The sequence below is a fragment of the Acomys minous genome (assembly GCF_964271855.1).
Source record: "Acomys minous genome assembly, chromosome: 20".
Classification (NCBI taxonomy): Eukaryota; Metazoa; Chordata; class Mammalia; order Rodentia; family Muridae; genus Acomys; species Acomys minous.
Genome location: NC_140502.1, coordinates 17,911,998 through 17,932,771, shown reverse-complemented (window position 1 = coordinate 17,932,771; position 20,774 = coordinate 17,911,998). Strand labels below are relative to the sequence as shown.

Here is a 20,774-nt window from a genome sequence, read left to right as displayed (position 1 = left end):
TGCACAAACATGCTCGCACATATATACATACAAACATATCCTTTTTTAAGAAGGCCATAATGGGGCTGGGTGAGATGGCTCAGAGGTTAAGAGCACTGTTTGCTCTTCCAAAGGTCCTGAGTTCAATTCCCAGCAACTACATGGTGGCTCACAGCCATCGATAATGAGATCTGGTGCCCTCTTCTGGCCTGCAGGTGTACATGCAGGCAGAGCACTACATACTTACTGGGGGATTCTAGGCAGGGGCTCTGAACCTGAGCCGCCCCGAGCCCCTATACAGGATTTGTAAGTAGAAGACAGAGAATAAAACACAAAGTACCTTTTTTCTTTTTTTTTTTTCTTTCGGTTTTTCGATACAGGGTTTCTCTGTGTAGCCTTGGCTGGGCTGGACTCAGTAGACCAGGCTGGCCTCAAACTCACAGAGTTCTGCCTGCCTCTGCCTCCCGAGTGCTGGGATTAAAGGCGTGCGCCACCACCACCCGGCTTTGTAAGAATGCTTTGCCTGTGCGTACATGCGTGCACCACCTGTGTGCTCCATGCCCATGGGGGTCAGAAGAGGCCACCGGATTCCCTAGGAAGTTATGGTTGTGAGCCATCCACGTGAATGACGTCATTCACCCAAATCCTCTGCAAGAGCAGCTAGTGCCCCTAACTGTTGAGCCATCTTTCCACCCTTTTCTTTATACATGTGACTGTGTGAGTGTGCGCCATGTGTAGGTGACCTTGGAGGTCAGAGGAGAGTGTTGCATCCCTGGAACTGAAGCAATAGACACTTGCAAGCTACCATGTCTGTGCTGGGAATGGCATTTCTTCTGAGAAACAGGAGGTGCTATTTTTTTTTTTTGAGACAGGGTCTCTCTGTGTAGCCCTGGTTGTCCTGGCCTCCCCTTATAGACCAGGCTGGCCTCGAACTCAAGAGATCCGCCTGCTTCTGCCTCTCAAGTGCTGGGATTAAAGGTGTGCGCCACCACTGCCCGGGCAACCCCCCTTTAGTACACATATTTTAAAGTATTTCACATTGTGCTTCTGCATACACATATGGGGTGGGGTGGGGTGGGGTGCAACTTGTAACAATCAATTCTCTTCTTTGACCATATGGGTCCAAGGGATGAAAGTCATGTCATCTGTCTGCCTCAAGCGCCTGTAACCCCTGAGCTGTCTTCACCAGGTCACAATTTTTATGTTGCCCTTTGGTTTTTAAAAAAAATACTTAGGTTTACAGATTTCATTATAGATGGTTGTGGCTGCTGGGAATTGAACTCATGACCTTTGGAAGAGCAGTCAGTGCTCTTGACCTCTGAGCCATCTCTCCAGCCCTCTCTGCTCTTTGATTTTGAGGCAGTGTTTCTTTGTACAGCTTTGGCTCTCCTGGAATTTGCTTTGTAGACCAGGCTGGCCTCAAACTCACATAGATTCACCTGCTTCTGTCTCCTCAGTGCTAAGATTAAAGGCCTGTGCCATCACCACCCGGCCGCAATGGCTTCTGATGAGTTCAGTGAAGTCTAAACTTGACCTTGGTGTTAATATGCTTTGTGTGCTTAGTGGAAATATTAAAAAAAATATTTTTTTGTTTTGGAGATAGGATCTATGTAGTACTGCTGGCCTGAAACTCACTTTGTAGAGTAGGCTGGCATTGAAGAGAGATCTGTCTGCCTCTGGGGTACTAGGATTAAAGGATATATATATACACACACACACTTTTTTTTATTTTTTTGGTTTTTCAAGACAGGGTTTCTCTGTGTAGCCTTGGTTGTCCCGGACTCACTTTGTAGACCAGGCTGGCCTCGAACTCACAGACATCCACCTGCCTCTGCCTCCCAAGTGCTGGGATTAAAGTTGTGTGCCACCACCATGCCCGGCTCTAATATTTTTTTTAGACAGTGTCACAGCCCAGGCTGGCCTTCAGTTCCTGATTTCTTCTTCCTGTGTCCTTTCCCAGGTAAAAATCCTTGAACTCCCTGCCCCTAGAAGCGTTGCAGGTGTGGCTGCTGTCACAGGTGTGACAGGAGGTGGCAGAGAGGAGAGTGGTTATGTCTGTGCTCAGTGTTGTGACCTCTGAGCATCTTAATGATTAGTAACCTCGCACTCCCTGAAAAAAGTGAGCCTGGGATGCCCACCAGGATGGGCTCCCAGGGCAGGGAGCCAGCCAGAGACCAGAAGAACCCTGCCTGGGGACACAGGAGCCAGGTGGAAGTGAGCTGGAGATAGACAACTCGGGCAGGCCAGGGAGAGGAAACAAATAAGTTGTGATGACCACCAGTCTGGTGCTATGCAAGCCTTGTGGGGTAAAGGGGTGGGGCAGGCCATGCCTGAGATGTCTCCTGCCTGGCGCCATAATGCCCAAGAGAGGCACGGCACTCCTGAGGTGACCCCAGACACTCAGAGACCCTGTGCTCTACTAAGAGGAGGAAGTAAGTAGTGGAGACATGGAAGAGAGAGAGAGAAACAGAAGGATGTGGGCACAGTGAAAAGAGGTGGTGAGGAACTGCCTGATGTGAGTAGCTGGTGATGCCACCTGGGACCATGGTGGAACCCTGGCCTGTGCTGCCAGCATGGGCCATGTCTGGGCCTGTTGGCCCTGCAGCAGTAAAGGTGTTACCACCAAAGGTTAGGCAGATGACCCTGGGCTGGGCCGGGCTGGCTCTTGGGGAAATATTGGTGTCTGGGGGCTGTGCAGAACTAGCCCTCACCTGGGCATCATGGGAGAGCTGGGCCCCACACATTGCAGAAGCTGCAGGTGAGCACCTAAGAACTGGCCCTGTCACATAATCTTCTGTGTGGTTGCATGGATAAGGGATACCCTCTTCCTCCCTACCCACCTGTGGTGGGTGGGAGACATGGTCCCGGCCCTGAGAGCAGGAGAGCTGGCCCTGCCCTTCAACAGCTATAGCACAGTGGAGCTGACCCTGGTGGGAAGGTGCAGGCGAAAAGGACCCCAGGGTGTGAGAGCATGGGAGAGCTGGCCCTGCCACTTGTCTGCCAAGTGGGTAATGACATGGGTGAGGGAGAGATGCCCCCCCCCACACACACACACTACTTCGCACCTTGCCACCTATGGCAGGTGGGAGAGCTGGCCCCTGAGTCATGAGACTGGGAGAACCGGCCATGTCCCTCACTGGAGAGTAGGCCTGGCACCCTCGCCTGGGCAGCAGCATAGAGCCGGCCTTGGTGCTGGTGAGCCAGCCCCGAGGGCGAGAGAGGCAGCAGGCTGACCCAGTTCAGCTACCTTGCAGGCCCAGATCCTGAACTTTGAATTGGCCCACCCTAACATCTACCCCATTGATGGGCTGCTGGAGTGCATGAAGGGGACGGTCCTAAAGACCTAAAATTACAGGCTCTACGTGACCCAGGACAACAGCAGGAGATCCAGGAGGAGTCCCAGTGAGGTTCCAGTACTGACGGAGTAGCGGAAGCCAGAGGCCTTGTGCCAGAACATGAACACAGACATCAAAGAAGTGTGAACAACAGCCGGACGTGGTGGCACACACCTGTAACCCCCAGCTCTCTGCGAGCCAGAGGCAGGCAGATCTCTACTGAGTTGTAAATTCAAAGCCAGCCTGGTCCCCAAACTGAGTCCAGGACAGGCAAGGCTACACAAAGAACCCATCTTAAAAAACAAAAACAAAGCAAAACAAAACAACAAAAAAAAGCTGGGCATGGTGGCATAAGCCTTCAATGCCAGCCCTTGTGAGGCAGAGGCAGGTGGAACTCTGCTGAGTTTGAGGTCATCCGGGGCTGTCACACAGAGAAACCTCATGTCTGGGGGCAGGGAGAAGAGGTGTGGACAAAACGCTATACTATGGGAGACACCGTCACCATAGTTTCCACAACACCCTCCCCCCTCCCTTGGGGGGAGGTACAAGGGTAGAGGACGCGTATGAGGGGAGACGGAGATGAGTGGGATTGGGGTGCATGATGTGAAACGCAGAGAACCAATAAAAAAAAAAAAAGAAAAAAAAAACCCGAACTTGCTTCGCAAATGCTGAAATTAAAGATGTGTGCCAGTGGGCTGGCGTTCGTCGACTCTAGGGTACATTTCAATACATTTGACACCATTTAATTGCTAAAAAATAATGTGTTGTTTTTTTTTTTTTTCAGTTATTTTTTTCCCCCTTGGCTTGCAGTTGAGACCCGGAGTGTTTGTTGTCATGGAGGGACTATTGGGAAGGCCACACACATACATACACACACACACACACACACCACAGCAGCTATAGCCATTAACATCACATCACAATATTTTTGCCTTCAAAGGGTAGAGAGCTCTACAGGACACCCCTAGCCGAGACAGGTAGGAGGGATGGCTCTGGGTGACAGAAAATGTCATCTCCTTGAGTGGGAGTTGGGTGGGGGAGATTTGCGGACACATTCATATATAAGCATATGTACCCCAGCAACGAGGCTCCTCATAGCCGGTCCAGGAGGGGGAGACGGGGACCCCTGGTCTCCTGCACTGTGTAAACAGCCCACCCCTGGAGCCCAGTCCATTTAACCAGACCTCATGACTCCCACTTCCAACGCGATGCCGGCAGGGCACAGGAAGTGCCTCCTGAGAATCACATGACAGATTCCTTCTCGCACGTGGCAGCGGCGTCTCCCGCGGCTCCTGGGTACTGTTTCAGGAGGGGGTTCCCTTCCTCCGTGGTGAGGGCCAGTGGACTCAGAGACACATCGTTTTTCACCTGGATCAGCTCCGGCTCCGAGGTTGGTGTCTTTTTCGTACGATCCACGTAAGTCTGAAGCAGCCCGGCCCCAAAAGCATCACCTTCCACGTTGAGGATGGTACAGGATCTGTCCCTAAGATGGTGCGAGCAGCAGCCGAGTGAGACGGAAGGAAGAGTAGGCAGGAGGCCAGGCCCAGCTGGTCTGCCTTTTCCCACCGCAAAGGGTCTCTCGGCATAGCCTGTTCTGGAACTCACTATGTAAACCAGGCTGGCTTCAAACTCAGAGAGTCTCCTGCCTCAGCGCCCCAAGTACTGGAATTAAAGATCTGTACTACTGACTAGGGGAGCGTGTTGGTGGCATACACCTTTTATGCCAGCACCGGGGAGGCAGAGACAGGAGGATATTTACGACCTTGAGGGCAGCCTGGTCCACACCATGAGTTCTAAGCTAGTCAGGGCATCATAGTAAGACTCTATTTTTAAAAAAAAAAAAAAAAAAGGAGGAAAAGAGGAGGGAGGAGAGCCCCTAAAAATGCTAACCGCCCTACTGTATGAAAGGATTAAGGTCCCACATGCTCCCTCTAGACCTGTCTTGTTTTTCTCACTGTCCCCAGAAGCTTTTCATGCCCTTTCCCAGGAGACTCCTCAGACACCCCATCTCCTCTCCACGCCCCAGATTCTCAAAGCCCCACTCACACTAGCCAGTCAACGGCCAGGATCCAGGAGATGTCCTTGACAGGGAGGCTGACTGCTTCCAGGATGATGGCCAGGGTGAGGACGCCCCCTGCCGGGATGCCTGCGGCCCCCACGCTGGATGCAGTGGCTGTGAGCCTGGGGAGGGTGGAGGAGGGGAGAGGTTGAGATAGCGGGGAGGGGCAGGGGAGGGTGCTCCTGCCACCCGAGCACCGCGGCACTCACAGGATGGTGATGATCTTCACAAAGTCCAGGGACACCCCATTGAGCTGCGCGATGAACACGGCCGCCACACACTGGAACAGTGCCGCCCCGTCCATGTTGACCGTGGCGCCGATGGGCAGGATGAACCGGCTGATGTGTTTGGCCACGCCGTTCTTCTCTTCCACGCACTTCATCATCAGGGGCAAGGTGGCAGAGCTGATGGAGGGCGTGGCGCGGGAGTGAGCGTGGGGGAGCACTCCCGGACCCGCAAAGTCTAGGCCCGCCCCCCAGCTGAGGTCCTCACCTGCCGTTCAGCCCTCTACACATCATCCACAGTCCCTGCCCACCTGCCCAAACCCCCTTTTTCCTGTAGCTCTCCCGTGTCCTTCCCTTCTCATAGCAGCAGGCACCCAGGATCCTGCTAAACACAGGAATCCTGAACAGTACTGAGTGTCGTATGCTGCTTCTGCAAACGCCCACAGAAGGCTGGATGCGGTGACACTGGCTTGTTGCTTGTAACACCTGGGAGGGAGAGGACCAAGTTTCTTTGTGTGCTTTTTTTTTTTAAAGGCAGGGTTTCACTATGTATGTAGCTAAGGCCAGCCTAGAACCTGCTATGTAGACTAGGCTAGCTTCCAATAGAGATCAGATCCATCCACCACTGACTCTCAAGTGCTGCGATTAAAGCACCACCATGCCCGGCAGCAAGGATTCCAAGGTTGAGTACAGCCTAGGCTAACCCAGTGAGACCTTGTCTGGAAACAAAGAAGGCTGGAATGTAGGTCAGTGGCTAAGCTCGTGGCTAGAACCTACCAGTTAGGGCTGATGGGTGTGGCTCTGCGGTAGGGCCCATCCTTAGCACACACAAGGTCATGGTTTCAATTCAAAGCACCACAAATAGGGGATGGGAGTGGGGCTAAAGGTGTTTGCTGCCAAGCCTGACAGCCTGAATTCAACCCCAGGGTAGGAAAAAAAAAGTTGGTCCTCAGACCTCCACAGATGTACAAATACATGCAAGAATAAATGTTTTGCTTGTTTGGTTGGTTGGTTTGGTTTGGTTTTAGACAGGGTCTCTTTTGTTTTGTTTAATATTTATTTATTTATGCCGGGCGTGGTGGCGCACGCCTTTAATCCCAGCACTCGGGAGGCAGAGGCAGGCGGATCACTGTGAGTTCGAGGTCAGCCTGGTCTACAAAGTGAGTCCAGGACAGCTAAGGCTACATAGAGAGACCTTGTCTCGAAAAACCAAATATATATATATTTATTTATTTATTTCTATGTATACAGTGCTCTGCAGTCCAGAGGAGGGCAACAGATCACATTATAGATGGTATGAGCCACTATGTGATTGCTGGGAATTGAATTCAGGACGTCCGGAGGAGCAGTCAGTGCTCTTAACCTCTGAGCCATCTCTCCAGCCCTAGACAGGGTTTGCTGTGTAGCCCTGGCTGTCCTGGAACTTATTTTTTTAAAAAAGATTTATTTATTATGTATACAGTATTCTGCCTGCATGTAAAATCTGCAGGACAGAAGAGGGCACCAGACTTCATTGTAGATGGTTGTGAGACACCATGCAGTTGTTGGGAATTGAACTCAGGACCTTTGGAAGAACAGCCAGTGCCCTTAACCTCTGAGCCATCTCTCCAGCCCCTGGAACTCAAGAGATCTGCCTACCTCCGCCTGAGATCAAAGGCATGTGTCACCACTGCCAGGCTACGGATAAATGTCAGAAAAAAACCAAAATACTGGAGAGATGGTTCTAGTTGTTCAAACATGACAACCAGAGTTCAACTCCCCACACCCATGTAAAAATCAGACACACCGTCCAAAGATCTGTAATCCTAGCACCTCTGCAGAGAGACGGGAGGTGGGGATTCCCAGAAACTTGAAGGCTAGCTAGCCTGAATACACAGAAGAAAGGCAAAGATGATCATCTCAAACAAGGTAGGAAGTGAGGGGGGACACCTGTGCGTGTTCTCTGACTTACACACACACACACACACTGCACTGTGAGCTCACAGTAACATGTATATAAGACACACAAAGGAAAGAAAAAACAACAGAAAAAAAAAAAAGAGGACTAAGTCAGTAGTGGTCTCATTTTTCTCAAGGGCAGTGGAATCAGGGCCCTAAGGAACCGATGAAAGAAAGCTGGAGAGATGGCTTAGTGGTTATGAGCGCTGGTTGCTCTTCCAGAGGACCTGGGTTCAATCCCCAGCAACCACATGGTGGCTCACAGCAATAACTACAGCCCCACCCACTCCTGGCCTCTGTACTGCATACACTGCAGACCCACATTCAGGTAAAACACTGATACGCATAATGTAAAAAAAATAGAGGTTCAGCTGGGCGTGGTGGCCCACGCCTTTAATCTCAGCACTTGGGAGTCAAAGGCAGGTGGATCTCTGTGAGTTTGAGATCAGCCTGGTCTACCAAGCGAGTTCTAAGACAGCCCAGACTGTTACACAGAGAAATCCTAACTTGAAAAATCAAAACAAACAAACAAACAAACAATAATAGTAAAAGGTGGGCCGGGCGTGGTGGCGCACGCCTTTAATCCCAGCACTCGGGAGGCAGAGGCAGGCGGATCACTGTAAGTTCGAGGCCAGCTTGTTCTACAAAGTGAGTCCAGGACAGCCAAGGCTACACAGAGAGACTCTGTCTCGAAAAACCAAAAAAAAAAAAAAAAAAAAACCAAAAAAAAAATTATATATATATAATAATAGTAAAAGGTTAAGTAAGAGGGGCTGGAGAGATGGCTCAGCAGTTAAGAGCACTGTCTGCTCTTCCAGAGGTTACAAGTTCGATTCCCAGCAACCACATGGCGGCTCACGACCATCTATAATGTGATCTGACGCCCTCCTCTAGCATCTGCACATGGAGCAGTCATACATATAAAATAAATAAGTCTTGGGCCGGGCGTGGTGGCACACGCCTTTAATCCCAGCACTTGGGAGGCAGAGGCAGGCGGATCGCTGTGAGTTCGAGGCCAGCCTGGTCTACAAAGCGAGTCCAGGACAGCCAAGGCTACACAGAGAGACCCTGTCTCGAAAAACCAAAAAAAAAAAAAAAATAAATAAATAAATAAATAAGTCTTAATAATTTATTTTTATTTTATGTGCATTGTATGTCTGTGGGTGTCAGATTTTGGAATTACAGACAGTTGTGAGCTGCCATGTGGGTGCTGAGAATTGAATCCGGGTCCTCAAATAACTTTTTTTTTTTAAAGATTTATTTATTGTTATGTATACAGTGCTCTGCCTGAATGTACACCTGCATGCCAGAAGAGGGCGCCAGATCTCAGTATAGATGGTCACGAGCCACCATGTGGTTGCTGGGATTTGAACTCAGGAGCTATGAAAGAGCAGGTCGTACTCCTAACCTCTGAGCCATCTCTCCAGCCCTCAAATAACTCTTAAAATGACCTAAGTCACAGTATTTCATGGGTAAGCAGACAGGGATACCCACTCCCAGGTCCCTTTGCTACCTTCGCTAACAGGGCTTACCTAGAAGAGGTCCCGAAAGCTGTGGCCAGCGGCGTCATGATGCCCCACAGGAATCTATAGGGGTTTTTGCGGGTAAAGATGAAGTAGATTAGAGGCAGCAGCAGGAGCCCGTGGATGGCGTGGCCCAGCAGGCAGCACAGGATGTATTTGCCGAGGCGGATGAAGAGCTGGCGGATGTCTTTCATCTCCACAATCTTGCTGGCCACCAGGAACAGGATGCCCACGGGGGAGTACCTGCGCATCAGGGAGACACATGGCGGCGGCTGATCGTGTGACCGTCACAGCCGAGCCCTGCGCTCAACACTTCCCAGCCTCTCCCGGAAGTCTGGAGTTGCCCGCCCACCACCGAAGACATTAGGCCCATCCCTCCTAGACCGGGCGACTTCTTTTTTTTTTTTCTCCTTTATTAATTTATTCTTGTTACATCTCAATGGTTATCCCATCCCTTGTATCCTCCCATTCTTCCCTCCCTCCCATTTTCCCCTTATTCCCCTCCCCTATGACTGTTCCTGAGGGGGATTACCTCCCCCTGTATATGTTCATAGGGGAACGGGCGACTTCTGATGTCAACTTGACAACGAAATGAGAGAAAGAAGCACCCACCACCGAGACATTTGCTTTCTGGGTTTGCTTGCTAAAACAACTGCTAACAGAAACACACGCTCAGAAAAAAAAAAAGGAAAAAGGTGTGACTGGGTCTAAGACACTTGCAATATACCCCACCTAAGTCTTTGATCGTGGCTGACTGACAGCCCACTGGAGTTCCTAGGACAAGTGTGTTGGTCATAGCTAGTGGAGGCAACACTACGTATAAAACGGACTACAACGCTGCCATGCCAGCCACTTAGGAAGTTAAGATATGAGGGTAAAAAAAATTTAAAAAAAAAAAAAAAAGTCCAGCCGGGCGTGGTGGCGCACGCCTTTAATCCCAGCACTCAGGAGGCAGAGAGGCAGGCGGATCGCTGTGAGTTCGAGGCCAGCCTGGTCTACAAAGTGAGTCCAGGATGGCCAAGGCTACACAGAGAAACCTTGTCTCGAAAAAAAAAAAAGTCCAAGGCCAGAGGGTGAGAGATGGCTCAGCAGATAAGAGCAGGCAGGCTACTTTGATACAGGGTCCAGGTTCAGTTTCCAGAACCCATATGGTAGCTCACAACAACCTGAAACTCCAGTTCCAGAGAATCTGGTACTATCTTATGATCTCTACCAGCACTGCATATACACATGGTGCACAGACATACATGCAGGCCAAACACTCATCCACATAAAATATAAACAATTGTATGTTGATATATAATGTATAGATTATATATGTATATATTTACATATACGATTATATATGAAAGTTCAAGGCTATAGAACCCTGTCTCAACAAGGAAAAAGAGGACTGACAGGTGTGGCTCAGTGGTAGAGCCCCTGCTTAGAATCCCCCAGTGAGGGGCTGGGGGTGTGGCTCAGTGAATAGGTCAAAGCCCCCCTTTTTTAGTCTTCACCACAACAACAGAACACCAACCAGGCTATTGACCTTCAGGAATTGGTACAGGATAAAGTGAGACACTAGCTGGGAGGCATTTGTACACAGTCCCACTTCTGCTACAACCACCCCTGTCTCCTTGAGCAAAGATTCCCATGGTGCACTTGCTGTCAGCCACGTTTCCCAACACCCTCCTGCGTGGCTGCCATGGCTGACTGTTTCCTCTGCTCCTTTTCCTTTACACAAAGAAAAGGCACCAGTTCCTAGCCACCTGTGCAATCAGGGAGGGGCAATTCCTAGCCACTCAGACTTGCCCAGAAACTTTGTAAGTACAAAAGCTTAAATAAATATTTGCCATTGTTTACTCTGAGCATGGGATAGAATAGACACTGTCCTGAGAACAGTACAGGTATTAACTCTTTTGTGACCTCCCAAGCAGCTGTCACGGCCCCATTTTATTTTTAGCTGAGCCACACCCCAGCCCCTCACTGGGAGATTCTAGGCAGGAACTCTACCACTGAGCCACACCCCAGCTCCTCACTGGGGGATTCACCATGGCTGCCCCTGTACTTCCCAATCAGTAGGAACACTGCAGGAGTAGGGAGACTGAGAACAACTTTCCAAAACAGTTTGGTTTCCCACCCTGGTGCTGCCCTTCCCCAGCTATATGCTATACGCTAATCTGGACTTAACTTCTTTATGCCTTGGTTTTTCTCCTTAGAAAATGGGGCTGTTCTCGGAAAACAAAACAAAACAAAAAACAAACAAACCCAAATAAACAAACAAAAAAAGGCAGGCCGATCACTGTGAGTTCGAGGCCAGCCTGGTCTACAAAGCAAGTCCAGGATAGCCAAGGCTACAGAGAAACCCTGTCTCAAAAAACAAAACACACACACACACACACACACGCACACACACACAAAGGCAGTGTCTTACTGGCTTGCTTGGCACTGGCTGTGTAGAACAGGCTGGCCTTAAACCCACAAAGATCCATCCACTTGCCACTGCCCTCTGAGTACTGAGATTAAAGGCGTGTTCCACTATACCTGGCTATAATTTTTCCATTTTATTCTGTATGTAGGAGTGTTCTGCCTATATGTATTCATCTCGTGCATCCATCGTGCCCTAAAATGCCAGTAGAGAGGGTTGATGGCCCGATAATGAGCTACCATGTGGGTGTTTGGAATCAAACCTAAGTCCTCTGGAAGAAAACTGGTTTGGTTTGGGTTTAAGTAGCCATCTTGTCTTTTCTCTCAGTTTCTGATGTTTAGATCCAGGCCAGGTGGGTGAAGTGGATGTGAGACCAGACAGACACAGAGGAAGCCAGAAGCCAGAGGCCTCTGCCTGTGGTTTTTGCTTGCATTTCCTGAATTCATTTAGTCAAACCCAAAGGACAGTACTCACACCAGGGGGCTGCTCACTAGGTCCCCAACTGGCCTGGCACAGGGATGGAACACAGGGCGCTCTTAGCCCCTCTGAGGCAAGTACTCTCTATCTGAGGGATCCCCTGGCCCCAAAGAAACCTCTTTCCTGTGTTTCTGTGAGTTACCTACATTCTATGGCAACCGGGGAAGGCGGGCACTATTTCAGATCCTTAAACTGAAAAGCAGCCATGTGATTATATTAAAAACTGTGGTACAGGGCCGGGCGTGGTGGCGCACGCCTTTAATCCCAGCACTGGGGAGGCAGAGGCAGGCGGATCACTGTGAGTTCGAGGCCAGACTGGTCTACAAAGCAACTCCAGGACAGCCAAGGTTATACAGAGAGACCCTGTCTCAAAAAAAAACAAAAAACAAAAAACAAAAAACAAAACTGGTACAAAGCGGGGCAGCGTGGTGGCGCCCCCCCTTTAATCCCAGCACTCGGAGGCAGCGGCATGTGGATCACTGTGAGTTCGAGGCCAGCCTGGTCTACAAAGCGAGTCCAGGACAGCCAAGGCTACACAGAGAAATCCTGTCTTGAAAAACAAACAAAAAAACTAAACCTAAAAAAAAAAAAAACCCACTGTGGTACATCAGTTTGGCTGTCATCCTTCTAACACAATCAAGAAGGCAAATGCCTCAGTCTCGGCACCCATGGAATACAGAATGGTCACCATTTTACAGATGAAGAAACTGAGGCACAGGGAAAGCAAGTTGCTCATCCAAAGTCACACAGCCAGGGAATGATGGATCCCCTGAGTCCAGGGAGCACGCTGGGAGGCTCCCCCATATCATACAGCAGACAGAGCCACCCCCTTTGTCCCCACCACCTACCACATAATCCAGGAGACCAGGACCATGGTGGCATCATTGAAGGAGTTGAAGAAACGAATGAGAAGTTCGCCGTCAGGTCCCAGCTTCCTCAGGACCACACCAAAGACGATGGAGAACACCACCAGGCCCAGGATGTTCATGCCTTCTACCTCACAGCCCAGCTTCGGGAAAGAAACAGCAGGGTAGGGGAGAGATGCAGAGGGAGCGTGAAGCCATGGACACAGCATCTCGGTACCTAGGCAACTGCCGAGGCCCAGGAAACTAGGTCAATCGGGGCTCACCCAGAGGGAGAGGGGGGCTGGAACTAACCAGTCCTGGTTTGGTTTGGTTTTGGTTTTTTTTTTTTTGTTCTGTTTTTGTTTGGGTCATCTTTACACAAGGAAAGAGGAACAAGTGCAACTGAGAAAAATTTCCTGTCAGATTGGCCGTAGGGATTAAATCAAATTTCATACTATACTTTTCCTTTCCCCACCCCCCTTTTATATTTATTGATTTATTTATTTATTTATTTATTTATTTATTTATTTATTTCAGGTTTTTTGAGACAAGGTTTCTCTGTGTAACTGCTCTGGCTGTCCTGGAACTCTCTCTGTAGACTAGGCTGGCCTCGAACTCAGAGACCAACCCGCCTCTGCCTCCCAAGTGCTGGGATTATAGGCGTGAGCCACCACACCCGGCTCTATGCTTTTCCTTTTAATGTGCTTGCCTGTGTGAGGGTGTCAGATCTCTCAGAGCTGGAGTTACAGACAGTTGTGAATTGCCATGTAGGTGCTAGGAATTGAACCCGGGTCCTCTGGAAGAACAACCAGGGCTCTTAACCACTGAGCCACTGTTTCCTTAGCTCCTACTCTATACATTTTGGGGGGAAGAGGCAAACCAAAAAGCCATACTGGGACAGTGAGTGGTGTAGCGCCCTCATGGGACAGGGAGTGGTATAGCGCCCTCCACCCTTGCCCTGCTCACCTGGACCGTGGTTGCGTTGATCTCTCTTTGAGGACAGGAGGCAACTTGCTGCAGACAGGGTTGCAAGGATTAGTGCCAACTACCATCATGGCTTCCCCACTATATGCTGGGAGCAGCAATGCTCAAAACCCGCTCTACCCTAGGCCCCTCCCACCTCCCCATCCCCTGCCTTTTGAGAGAGTCTCTTATAGCCCAGGTTAGCCTAGAACTCCCTATGTAGCCAAGGATGACCCTGAGCTCCTGAAATGTCTTTACTTCCTTCTTATTACTGGCATCACAGATGTACGCCGCCGCCGCCACACCTGGCTGATAGCATGCTAGGTGAGCTTTCTGCCACTGAGCCAGAACCCCAGTCCTGAGGACTGCACACTAAGCCTGATTTTAAATATAAATTCACCCTAAACTTTTGGGAGATTCAAAAAAGAAAGGGGGGGGGCAGGAGGGCCGGTGGCAAGGCTCTGTTGTACCTTCCCCCCCTTCAGCTTACCTGTATTACCCATGTCTTTGGGTCATCTTTGGGTACATACAAGGTAGCATACTGCAGACCGGGTGAGAGGAAAAAAAAAAAAATCAGCGTCAATTGTCACCAAAGATGCCTCACACCGTAACAGGAACAAAGCCCCAGCTCCAAATATCCCTCATTCCTCCCTCCCTTCCCCCTTTTATTTTATTTTGTTGTTGTTGTTTTGTTTTTTTGAGACAAAGTTTCTCTGTGTAGCCTTGGCTGTCCTAGACTCACTTCGTAGTCCAGGCTGGCCTCGAACTCACAGTGATCCACTTGCCTCTGCCTCCCAAGTGCTAGGATTAAAGCCTCCCCCCCCCCCTTTTTTTTTTTTTTTTGGTTTTTCGAGACAGGGTCTCTCTGTGTAGCCTTGGCTGTCCTGGACTTACTTTGTAGACCAGGCTGGCCTCGAACTCACAGTGATCCACCTGCCTCTGCCTCCCGAGTGCTGGGACTAAAGGCGTGCGCCACCACGCCCGGCTCGCCTTCCCCTTTTAAAGACAGGGTCCCTTGTAGCCCCGGCTGACTTCTAGCTCCCTAGGTAGCCAAGGGTAACCTTGAACTCTTGACCTTCCCCATCCACTTCCCAAGTTGCTGGGATTATAGGTAAGAGCCGTCATCGTCGTGCCCGGTTTCCTTTATTGAGACACTGTCTCCTTGGGTAGCCTGAACTCGCTATGCTCTTACCTCAGCCTTTCTGGGATAGTATTACAGGTCTACGAAGCCCCTCCCACATTCTCATTTCTTTCTTTTTAAAATTTAAGCCGGGCGGTGGTGGTGCACGCCTTTAATCCCAGCACTCGGGAGGCAGAGGCAGGCGGATCGCTGTGAGTTCGAGGCCAGCCTGGTCTACAAAGTGAGTCCAGGACAGCCAAGGCTACACAGAGAAACCCTGTCTGGAAAAAACAAAACAAAAACAAAATAAAATTTAATTGTGCATGCGTGTGTACGTGTGTGCATGTGCGTGTGTGTAACCCGGAAGCCCCCTGGCAAGCTACCACATGTATTTCCCTTTTCTCTGCCCATCGCCACCTCAGCACACCCCATCGGACTCACAGAGCGGAACGCAGCAGACACCAGATTGGAGGGGAAAATGTTCCTGTAGGAATAGACAAATGTTGGTTAGATACTGCCATGGGAGTGTGGGGAGAAGGCAAAAGGGGTGAGGGACAGGCAGGGCTGGCCTCTTGGAGGGTGGTGATGGGAATCTCTCCTCTCTTGGTTGTTTAAGAACGGGTGCTGGAGAGATGGCTCAGCAGTTAAGAGCACTGCCTGCTCTTCCGAAGAGACCAGGTTCAAATCCCCACATACCCACAGGGCAGTTCACAACTGTCTGTAATTCCAGTTCCCAGGGAATCTCACATCCTTCCACAGACATACGTGGAGGTAGAACACCAATGTAAATAAAATAAAATTAAAATAACAATAAAGGAAATGGTCTCGTGTATAACAATAATAACAATGATAATAACAGAAAGGGTCTCATATAATAATAGTAACAATAATAATAACAATAACAACAACAATAATAATAATTTTAAAAGGGTCTCATATAGCCCATACTGGCCTCGAACTCGCTGAAGGTGTCGACAAATTTCTGATTCTCCTGCCATCTACCTCCCAAGTGCTAGGATTACAACCACGTTCTTTATAACACACACACCCCACCCTACATATAATTCTTTTGTTTGTTTTCTGGTATAGTGTCTCACTATGTAGGGCTGGCTGGCTGGCCTTGAGCTCACCAGAGAGCTACCTGCCTCTGCCATTGTGCTGGGATCAAAGGTGTGTGCCACCATGCCCAGCCATAAACATTTCTATACTTAGTGGGGATCATGTGTGCCCCCACTTGTACGCAGGAGCCAGTTTTTCCTCCATCTACTTTATGTCCCAGAGATCAAACTGAAGATCATCAGGGCCGGCAACTAAAGGACCTTAAAGCCTGTCCCCCGCCCCAATCTTTTTTATTTATTTTTACTCTATTTATTTATGTATTTGCCATAACAGGTTGAAGCCAAGGACCTTGCCCACTCTACCACTGAACTACATCCTCAGTGCTCTTTTTATTCTTTTATTATTATTATTATTATTATTATTATTATTATTATTATTATTATTATTAATTTATTCAGATTACAACTCATTTGTGCTCTTTTTACTCTTTGAGACAGTGTCTTTGCTAAGTTTTCCAGGATGGCCTTAAACTGTGTAAGCCCAGGCTTGCTTCAGTTCCCACACCAGCTAGAGGCACAGACAGTTTTAACACCAGCAAGGCAGCACACCTATTCTAGGATGTGGGAGTTTCAACTGGCCTCTTCTGGCTCCAGGAAGAAGCCGGTATTTTCAGAACCAAGGGATTGTGGGTTAGGGAAGAAAAAAAAAACTGAGCTTTTGAGAGGCAGGCAAAGGCCTCAGCTCCGCCCACAGTACCATTTAACACCCTGGGCTTGTTGCATCAGCTACTTCCTGGAGGGCTGAGGTTAGGGTGATCCCTAAGGGGCAGGCTGGAAGGGGGGGGGGTAGCACGGTTGGGGAGGAGGGGGGAGTAGCCTGGGCAGCAGCAAGGAGAGGGGAAGAGCTGGTAACCAGGGACTGCTGTTGCAGTCATGAATATGTATCTGTCCTTGCATGGCCACCTGTGCGTGGCGGGTGTGTGCCCCATGCCAGGTGGCGCAGCTATTACTTTACACAGCCAGCTCCTTTTCGACTGAAGAGACCGGCCGGTGTGTTGGCGCAGGCATGGGGACGGCAGCAAGGACAAAGCTACACCGTGTGACCCTGTCTCAGAAATCCACAAATAAGATACAGACCAAAGTAAAAACAAAACAAAACAACAAAAAACAAAAAACGGACATTAAGGTACAGAAAGGTAAGAAACTGGCCTAGAACTCTTGACCCTCTGGTCTCTAACTCATCGGTGCTGGGTCTTAGTTAACAGCGTAGGCCACCTTGTCTGACTTGTGCTACCCTCTTGAACACGGGTTTAAGCTTTCAGCATTTAAGGATGACTGAAAGTGGCTCCGAGCTGGGCAGCGGTGGCGGCACACACCTTTAATCCCAGCACTCAGGAGGTAGAGGCAGGTGGGGAAATCTGAGTTCCAGGACAGCCAAGGCCACACACAGAGAAGCCCTGCCTCTAAAAACAAACAACCCCCACCCTAAAAAACGTGGCTCCACTAAGAGTGCTAATCGGGGAGGACCTGGGGTTCAGTGGAGCTAGATAAAGATACCCAGAATACATATGGCAGCTCTTAACCCCCCTCTAACGACAGTCCTGGGGAATCTAATAACCCCTGATGGACCCTGAGGGTACCAGGCACACTTGCGGTGCACAGACACACATGCAAGCGGGATGTTCCTACACACCAGAAAGAATAAAAAACGTTAAGAGTGCCCAGTCCCAGGGCCGGGCGTGGTGGTGCACGCCTTTAATCCCAGCACTTGAGAGGCAGAGGCTGGTGGATCGCTGTGAGTTCGAGGCCAGCATGGTCTACAAAGTGAGTCCAGGACAGCCAAGGCTACACAGAGAGACCCTGTCTCGAAAAACCAAAAAAAAAAAAAAAAAAAAGAGTGCCCAGTCCCTGGCGGATCTTTATGCCTCACAGCTACTTTAAGGCCACGTGTGTTTCTCAGGGCCTGTGTTTAACTGCACTCCAGCTGGTTGGGACGTATTCTGGCCGAACGTTTAAGTCCCAGCTGTTTTGAGCATGAGTGGGAGGAATAAGCCTCAGTCCAATAAACAGCCCGAAGGTGGGTGTGCCTACTTCGCAGCGCAGGGCAGGGCCCAGCGCCCGGCTAATCTCCACCAGCCAGAAGGTATGCTCAACATTGGCACCCAGAGCCCGGTCCCTGTACTATGGCCCAGAGGCAGAGGATGCCCCGTTTTTTTTTTTTTCTGACTCACTGCTTCCTCAACCCCACCCCCAACCCCCTCTTCTCTTTTCCTTCCAGGAAGTCCCCAATCTGAAGACACTGAATCAGAGGCCCTCATGGCAAGGCCACGTGGACCCCGAGTCTAGAGTCCTCCAAAGTGGGGAGGGTCCAAGAAGAATAAGTATTGCTCCTTCCCCCACTTTGCGAGAGGCACTGAAGGGGAGCAGACAGTTGGTTGTGAGATGGCAAAGGCAGGGAGAAGGGACTTGGGAAGGCTGGCTGCCTGGCCCAGCTGAACTACACGGGGGTTAGAAAGAGTGATGTCCGGGTGACCCCTGGGAATCAGGAAGCCCCTCGCACCGCCACCGGGCCTGTAGCGACTCCCTGGGGGAGGAGTACAAAGGCTCCAAACCCTGGGTCCAAATCTTTATCCGGGAGCCCCATCTCTACCCTCTGCCACCCAAAGAATCCCGCCCCATCGTCTGCACAGCTGTTTTGGGGTGGGGGGTAGGCTGCATAACTTTGGGGAGAGGCTCGACCTTGGCTCTGGCTCTTTTCCTTAGGGCAGACCCTGTATCTCTTAGGACACTCCCCTTGCAAGCCGAGGAAGGAGCAGCCTGCTGCTTGCAGACTTGTTTTCGGTAAGCCAAATGATGCTCTGTCATCCCAGGCAATCGGGAGGGATGGAGGCAGGGAGATCAGCAGTTCAAGGCCATGCTTGGCTTTAGGAGACTCTGTACTCCGTCTCCAAAAAACATAACCAGACTAGGAAAGACCAGTCTTCTTTCTTCCGCTAAAAGCCCGCCATATCTAGACCCGCCCCCAAACTTTGGGAACTTCCGTAAAAGTTTACCCTTCCAAGGTGTTAAGAGGTCCTGTCACCCTTAACTTGTGTTTTCCTATGTTCTAGAAGGCATGTCTCACTCTGGAGGACCCAAGGTCCCTATCTGTTGTCACTAGTGGTGACACACACGTGTAATCCCGCACTCGAGGGGGTAAGGCAGAAAAGATTGCCCGCTTGCACCCGGCCATTCCCTGCGTGAACATACCTCGCGAGGTCCAGGAAGGAATCCAGCACCTCCTTGGTGGGTGCACTGTGGACACCGACACCAGTGTCTCCGGCCGTGCTGTTGATGGCGACAAAGGCGGCACCCGGCCTCAGTGCCAAAGCTAAGGCCACGCCGAGCGCGGACGCCAGCAGCGTGGTGACCAGGAAAAAGAGCAGCGCCCAGGCGCCCACGCGGCCGAGCGCGCTGGGGTCCAGACTGGCTGCACCTCCGATCAGGCTGCACACCACGAGCGGGAGGATGATCATCTTCAGCAGACGCAGCAGCAGCTCTCCCGGGAAGGCCAGCGCGGCCAAGCGCGCGGGGCCAAGCGCTTCAGCACCGCCCGCCGCCGAGACCCCCAGCCCGAGCACCACGCCGGCCACCACAGCCACCACGGTGAGCAGAACCAGCAGGTTGGCGCGAAGGCAGCGGCGCACCTGGTGCCATGACCTGCAGCAGCCACCTGCTGTCGCGCCCTGGTCCTCTCTGGAGCCCACAGCCGGACCCCCATTCGCGGTGAGATCCATGGCCACCACCCCTTTGGGGTCGGCCTTAGGGGGATCCACTGCCATAATGAGCCGCACTTGGGGGTTCCTTACGCGCCTAGAGACTTGAGTGCAACGTCCTTAGGACGGAGTGGAGGCTGAAATTTTGCAGCGGTCCTTGAAGCGGTGCATCCACCGGCTCTCGGAGGCTGGAGAGTCCCAAGTTCCCAAGGCTGTGCGCCGAGATCCCTTTACTTTTACCGGTGGTATCGAATCCCGGAAAACTGGAAGTTGAGAGTGCCTGAGTTGCTTTTCTTTTTTTTTTTTTTTTTTGTTGGGGGCGGAGAGGACAGTTCTTCAGCCCACGACGTGGGGAGGGAATCTTTGACTCGGGAAAGGATCGAGGGCACTCAGGTGGCTGAGGTCTTCAAGAAACTCAACCCAGGTGGCGTAGATCCGGGAGGCCTGGCTCTGGTGACCGGAATCCGGGATCTCAGGGCTAGGGCGCCTGGCTCTCGGACAGCTTGGGTACTGGAGCCCTAGAAGGAGTAGACTGAGGGTCTCGGGTCCTGGAGGAGGAGATCAGATTCTCAGATGCAGAAAGGCAGCGGCCGGGGTATGCGGAAAGTGGCGCCAAGGAGCCAAGGGAACAACGCCCCCCTAGCCGCGCCGCGTGGCTCTGAGCTGCTAGACGGAAGCAACGAGGATTAAAAGCGAAGGGCGGGGCTTGAGAAGGCGGAGGCCGACCCACGAGCACTGATTGGTTACCGAGAGTTCGGCGCCAGGCGCAGAGCGAGGGGCGGGGCCAAGATCAAAGAGGGGCTGGTTCCCCGCCACCACCAGCCAAGGGTTAATAACAATGCTTAGTCTGGGGCGGGGCTGGAAAGGGGGCGTAACCATAGAGGTTTCCGAAAGGGGCGGGGCGTGGAGAAGCTATCCAAGCAACCCACCCACAAGCGCCTCACCTCAGCCAAAAGAATCTATAGGGTTGTATATGATAAGCCACAACAGGACCTCCAGAAAGAGCCATAGATCTTAAAAGGTTAATTTTCTTTTTTTTTTTTTTATTTGTATTTTTTGAGACAAGGTTTCATGGAGCCCAGGCTGAC

The 20,774-nt window shown here is 50.9% G+C and overlaps 1 protein-coding gene across 1 annotated transcript; it reads right to left on the bottom strand.

The window, feature by feature from the left end:
• Positions 1-3,968: 3,968 nt before the first annotated feature.
• Positions 3,969-20,366, bottom strand: SLC1A5 (solute carrier family 1 member 5). Its single transcript, XM_084771003.1, has 9 exons — positions 19,181-20,366; positions 15,315-15,357; positions 14,244-14,294; positions 13,757-13,804; positions 12,794-12,954; positions 9,068-9,301; positions 5,583-5,777; positions 5,361-5,495; positions 3,969-4,797 (listed from the first exon to the last, which is right to left on the bottom strand). Exons 1-9 carry the CDS (start codon positions 19,750-19,752, stop codon positions 4,557-4,559), a joined length of 1,680 nt encoding a protein of 559 aa, XP_084627129.1. The 5' UTR covers positions 19,753-20,366; the 3' UTR covers positions 3,969-4,556.
• Positions 20,367-20,774: the final 408 nt, after the last annotated feature.